Raw genomic sequence first — 6,332 nt, 5'->3', positions numbered from 1 at the left:
ATGCAGAGCGCGAGGATGACGGTGGCGTAAAAAAAGGCTGAAACTGAAAGCAGCAGAGCGCACGTGTGTACGTAACTACGGAGGAGTACGTGAGTTAGTAAGAAAACGTCATGACGCAGTACGTTCGGTCACCACAGAGGGGCGCTGCAGGCCAGAGACAGGAAATGTACTCTGTTAATAAAGATGGACTATTTCATTTAATCAGTGAACCTCACATACAAAAGTTATTTTATAAATATAACATTTTACACCACTTTAAATTGCTGCAGCATGGAAGCAACATTTTCATCTATTTCTTTGTTTATTTAGTTGTATTTAACAAAAGTTCTGCAGACTTTCTGAAGCACTTCATATTTTTACATTTGCTGATTTTTACCCATTTCAGCCCAGTTCTTATGGGAATGTTGTTTTTCAACCAGTGAGGCATTTACCAAACAACCACCAGTTAAACAATATTCATTTATAACATTAAGAACATTTGCTTTAATAAAAAATATGTTTTGGCTGTGAAATAAATTTGCTGATTAATCTAAAACTGAGTTGTTAAAAGAGTTGAAAAAGGAAGAACATAAGTTTAAAAAATAAAGACAAACAGTGGATAAAAGTTAAAAGTACATCAACAATAGCTAAAAGTAAGAACAAGATAAAATCTAAAAAGTAGCTATAAGCTGTAAAGCTATATCTAAACGCTAACAGAAGCAAAACGTTATAGTTGAAAGAAGCACAAAAAAAAGAAAATTAAAAAGTAGAGCAAGAAGCTGGATTTCAAGACAGTTTTTAAAGGGAATTGAAATAAATTGAAATTAGTTTCTATGAGGAATATATATATATATATATATATATATATATATATCTTTTTTGAATAAAGTTGAATTTTTTGATCACTATCAAATTTACAAAAGATAAAAGTCATTAGACTCATCTCCTGATTGAGCTGAACTTTTTGATATCACATTAAATTTGAAAAAAACAATCTACGTGATATTTAATAATATAAATAAAATGATCAAAGTTCTATTTAAAATGGACAGTATTGAAATTCATAGATTTAATGAACTAAAATTATGGGGTGTTGTTATTGATGAGAAGCTGACATGAAAATCTCATGTAACTTACTTAATAATAAAAATAGAAAAATCAGTTGCATTACTGTATAAAGTAAAAGTTTTTGAATGACAGAACTTTGTGTATATTGTATAATGTAATGATTGTTCCATATTTAATCGTATTGAAGTTTAGGGAAAAGCAAGTAAAACAATTACAAATTATTTTCATTTTACAAAAAAAGAGCTTTAAGAATTATTTATAGGAAGTGCTGTGGTCACCCAACAAATACATTATTTCATCAATTGAAATTATATAAATTTTATGATTTGGATGACTATAGTATTTTGCAAATCATGTGTAAAGCTCATAAAAAATATTACCCTCAAATATTCAGTTAAAATTTGTTTTAAAAAAAGAGAGTCATTACAACCTTAAGGGAATGGAAATGTTTGTAAAACCCCAGTTCAGAACTAGTGTGAAGAGCTGCGTTGTAATTCAGGGAACAGGATTGTGGAATTGCCTTGATATCACCATAAACATTTCTAAAACAATTTATATGTTTAAAAAGATGATTAAGGTAACGTTGTTGGGAAAGTATAGTGCCCGGTGAAGGATGTCTAATTTTTTGTTTTCACTTGGAGATTGTTCAATCCTAAATTGTTGTTTGTTTAAAATTATTTTATATTTTTTTAAATAAGGGGCAGATGTAATAATTTTCACCATCACAGACATCTACACCTCCAGATGGAGGAAGAGGGCCACCTGCATCATGAAGGACCCCACTCACCCAGCACACACACTTTTTGCCCCACTCCCCTCAGGAAGGAGGTTGAGGAGCATTAAGTGCAGAACCACTAGACTGAGGAACAGCTTCTACCCTGAAGCTGTTAGACTCATGAATCTAACCAGAATAATCACTGTGAAAAAAATCACATCATGTTGCTGCTGATCTGTTTCAATGTTGCTGCTGATCTGTTTCATGTTACTGCTGATCTGTTTCATGTTGCTGCTGATCTGTTTCATGTTGCTGCTGATCAGTTTCATTTTGTTGCTGATCTGTTTCATGTTGCTGCTAATCTGTTTCATGTTGCTGCTGATCTGTTTCAATGTTGCTGCTGATCTGTTTCAATGTCGCTGCTGATCTGTTTCATGTTGCTGCTGATCTGTTTCATGTTGCTGCTGATCTGTTTCAATGTTGCTTCTGATCCGTTTCAATGTTGCTTCTGATCTGTTTCATGTTGCTGCTGATCTGTTTCATGTTACTGCTGATCTGTTTCATGTTGCTGCTGATCTGTTTCATGTTGCTGCTGATCTGTTTCATGTTGCTGCTGATCTGTTTCATGTTATTGTGTTCATGCATGCTCATCTGCTCACACAGACTCATGTTCGTGCTGCTGTTCAAATTAATGTTTTATGTTATGAGTGCTTAGTGTATTATTTAGTTGATGTTTTTCTTAGTTCATATCTTAGATGTTATTACTGTTTTTCTTTTACATTTTATTGTTGGATGTAACTGGAACCCTGTGTACATAATCTCGTTCCACCACATGTACCACATGAGATGCAAATGACCAATAAATCTCTCTGAATCTCTGAATTTTATTCTTTCTGCACCTTTTCAATGTTTTTTTTCTTTTGTTTATTTTAATTGAACAAATAAATGAATAAATAAATATGACTCAAAATGCATATGTATGTTGAAGTAACTTGCTTAAGGCTGAATCATCTTTTGATTCAAATTCAATTCAATTCAAAAATACTTCATTAATCCCAGAGGGAAATTACATGTTGTAACTCGTTATCCTCATTTCATTAAGAGATGTTATAGATGCTGATGGCTCTAGGCAGGAAGGATCTCTTGTAAAGGTCCGTCCCACAGCGGATCCGAAGAAACTGGCCACAGATGCCGTCCAATCCGTCTACCCAGACTCGGCTGGTCTCTCGGTTCCTCTGGGCAGCAGGACCGCCTGAATGCTGGGTAGAACTCCACCCCGAGTGATGGTCACTCCTCCCAGCAGCCAGCCGCACTCCTCGTCGTTGCAGACAGCCAGCTGCAGGTGCCGGGGGACAATCCTGTCCTTCTGCTGTCACGAGACCCGTTTCCTGCCAGTTCCAGGATCTCAGTATTCAGGCATTCGAGCACAGCAAGGAGACGGGAATGCATCCACGGCGCCTCCTTTTCAACTCATTTGAGATTTGGGGCTGTAGCTGAAATATTATTTGAGCTTTTGAGATGTTAATCAGCAGCTCCCGGTTGTAAAAAAAAAAAAAAACACCTTGTTGTTATGGTTACGCATCATAACAAATGTCCAAAAGTAAAAAAAGTTTCAGTAAAAATCCTTCCAGCTGCACAACATCTGATACAAGAGGAAGTAATCATCCAAAAAATGTGATTTACATCCAGAAAAACAGGAATTAAAGTTTCCAAAAGAACTCTCAGAATGAAAGTAACAGACGTGCAGCCTCCCTGAACAGCACAATTCTAGAAGATGTCCTAATAATGGTAATAAGAATAATAATAATTATTATTACCACTAACTGCCTGAATGCTCCCAAACACCATATTGACAAAATGCAAAGAGCCTTTTGGTTTAACGTCTGATTGTTTTTAGGTTGTTGAGCACATTTTGCACAATCAAAACAGACGTCGTTGTGTTCCTGAGGGGCAGAAGGTCTGATTCACCTGAGTTTACCTGTTCGAACAACATCAGGTTCACGGGTCTCCTGAGATCGTGGGTTTTCCCATGACGCCACACAAAGTAGTGGTGTGTTTAGGCCTTAAAGCACAGTAATCTTGATATATGTCAACTTGTGGTTTTTGAAGAGAATACTTAAAAATGCTCCATAAATGCATCCAGACATTTAACAACGACATGGTTTTAAACCTGATGACCCAGAACAGACTGATGTGACAGTGAGGGAAAACATGGCTGCACTCTAATATCAGGAGGGAGAACAAGTTATAGCAGGATGAGATTCTTTAAATTCTCCAGCCTCCACATCTGTAACATCCTCTCACAGGAAAATATAAACATCCCTGTAAGACACGGTGGATCACTTCACTGGAGTTTGGAGCCTCAGACACGTGATTTGATGGACTCGTGGAGGATCATTCAAAAACACAAACATGCACTCTGAGCGCGCGAGCAAATCTGTTTATTGATGGACTTGTTCACCCAGAAGGGAGGCGTGGTCCTCCTGCTCCGTGAAGGATTATAGCCCCCCTCCCTCCAGCACAGGACTATAAATCCTCCAGACGCGCAGACTTTACGCACGCTGCCTGCTGACCTGTGGCGCGCGAACAGAGTCCTGAGAGTTCTTGTCCCAGGAGACTGGACAGTTAGAGGACAGTGTCTTTATCCATAGAGGCTCTGTGCTGGGGGGCACCGGGAGCACAGGATGCTGGTGAGCGCGGCTCCGTTCATGAGGCCGCTCCACGTGCGCTCCCCGGGGCCGCGGGGCCGCCGCCACACGCTGCCCGCCAGCGAGTTCCGCTCCCTGAGCCCGGAGGACGCGGCCAGCGTGTTCGAGATCGAGAGGGAAGGTAAGAAAACGAAAGCTCGTCCCTCCATCCCTGAACCGAGTCCTGGCGCTAAACACGCACGCGTCTTCTGTCGCAGCCTTCATCTCCGTGTCGGGGGAGTGTCCCCTGCACCTGGACGAGGTGCGTCACTTCCTCGCGCTGTGTCCCGAGCTGTCCCTGGGCTGGTTCGAGGAGGGCCGGCTGGTGGCCTTCATCATCGGCTCCCAGTGGGACCAGGACAGACTTAACCTGGTAAGACGGAGCCGGGAGGGAATTAACCCCATCCGGCTGAGCGGCGTGGAAAAAGACAAGGGGGGGTTCAAGCAGATTACCGGTGGGGGGTAGTCAGAGTGGAAATACTTTGAGGATGATGATGGAAGACTTCCAGTAGTGTCAAACACTGGTAGAGGAGGCGACACACATTCAGTTTTACTGAACTCTAAAGAGCTGCAGCTGGATTAATAATCCCATGTTTTACCCCCGGACAGCTTTTAAAGGGGGATTTCAGCTGTTTCAAGGGGTTTTGTGGAAAAATAGATAAACAGTATCTTACCTGTTGCAGATCGCTCTCAGAATGACCCCATTCATCCATTATCTTTACCTGTTTCTTCCTTTCCGGGTCACTGGTGCCCAGCAGCTACTATGGCAGAGGCAGGGGACACACAGGTCTCCAGTCCATCAGGGACACCTGGACAGGTCTCCAGTCCCTCACAGGGAAACTAGTTGCCGATCAGCCTAGTTTTGACTGGATTGACAATATGAAGTCATCTTAGTGTAATCTGTGGCTGCAGAACAAAGATCTTGGATGTATAAACTTGTCTTCGGTCAGGGGTTCTAGTTTTTATTTTACTGGAGCTGATTTATAAACTGGTCCACTCACTGCAGCATTTGTTCGTCAACACTGACCAGACCGGCTTGCTCTGTTAAAACTTCAGTTTTCTGGATCTTTAAACCTTGACAGCACCATCTGTTTCCATTCCAGTTATTTTAGGGTCTCCCAGGGTGGAGGTGCTACAGCTAGCAGCTGCTGCTTGCAGACAGACCGTCTAAAGAGAAACTGAAGGTGTGGGAAGTTACAGAAGGTAGATGAACCAGAGGATTTTGAGATTGGACTGAGAGTTGAGGTGACTAAATTCACTTGGGCAATAAATCCATTCAAACCAGTTGCTCAACGATCTGACCAGAACTGAAAGTCCAAACTGGTCGTTCAGTTCTCACACAAATCCCTTGAAATGGCTGAAATGTCCCTTTAAAGGCCAGCCTTCAAAAACAAACACAAATGCAGCTGGAGCTTCAAGAGGCCTCAGGGGCCACAGAGGTTCAGCTCAGGGGCCACAGAGGTTCAGCTCAGGGGCCACAAATGTTCAGTTCAGGGGCCACAGAGGTTCAGCTCAGGGGCCATAGAGGTTCAGTTCAGGGGTCACAGGTTCAGTTCAGGGGTCACAGGTTCAGTTCAGGGGTCACAGAGGTTCAGCTCAGGGGTCACAAAGGTTCAGCTCAGGGGCCACAGAGGTTCAGTTCAAGGGCCACAGAGGTTCAGTTCAGAGGCCACAAAGGTTCAGTTCTGGGGTCACAGGTTCAGTTCAGGGGTCACAGAGGTTCAGTTCAGGGGCCACAGAGGTTCAGTTCAGGGGCCACAGAGGTTCAGTTCAGGGGCCACAAAGGTTCAGCTCAGGGACCACAGAGGTTCAGCTCAGGGGCCACAGAGGTTCAGTTCAGGGGCCACAGAGGTTCAGTTCAGGGACCACAGAGGTTCAGTTCA

The 6,332-nt window shown here is 42.0% G+C and overlaps 1 protein-coding gene across 1 annotated transcript in view; it reads left to right on the top strand.

The window, feature by feature from the left end:
* Positions 1 to 4,324: 4,324 nt before the first annotated feature.
* The window catches only part of aanat1 (arylalkylamine N-acetyltransferase 1), a 2,971-nt gene continuing 963 nt past the window's right edge, over positions 4,325 to 6,332 (top strand). The window contains exons 1-2 of the mRNA XM_037690600.1: positions 4,325 to 4,591; positions 4,668 to 4,822. Coding sequence (XP_037546528.1) covers positions 4,447 to 4,591; positions 4,668 to 4,822 — 300 coding nt within the window. The 5' untranslated portion in view covers positions 4,325 to 4,446. The remainder of the gene's footprint in view (positions 4,592 to 4,667; positions 4,823 to 6,332) is intronic.

Source organism: Nematolebias whitei, chromosome 16 (genome assembly GCF_014905685.2).
Source record: "Nematolebias whitei isolate Nwh7 chromosome 16, NemWhi1, whole genome shotgun sequence".
NCBI lineage: Eukaryota > Metazoa > Chordata > Actinopteri > Cyprinodontiformes > Rivulidae > Nematolebias > Nematolebias whitei.
The sequence above is the reverse complement of the archived record's forward strand: the minus strand, read 5'-3'. Positions and strand labels throughout refer to the sequence as shown.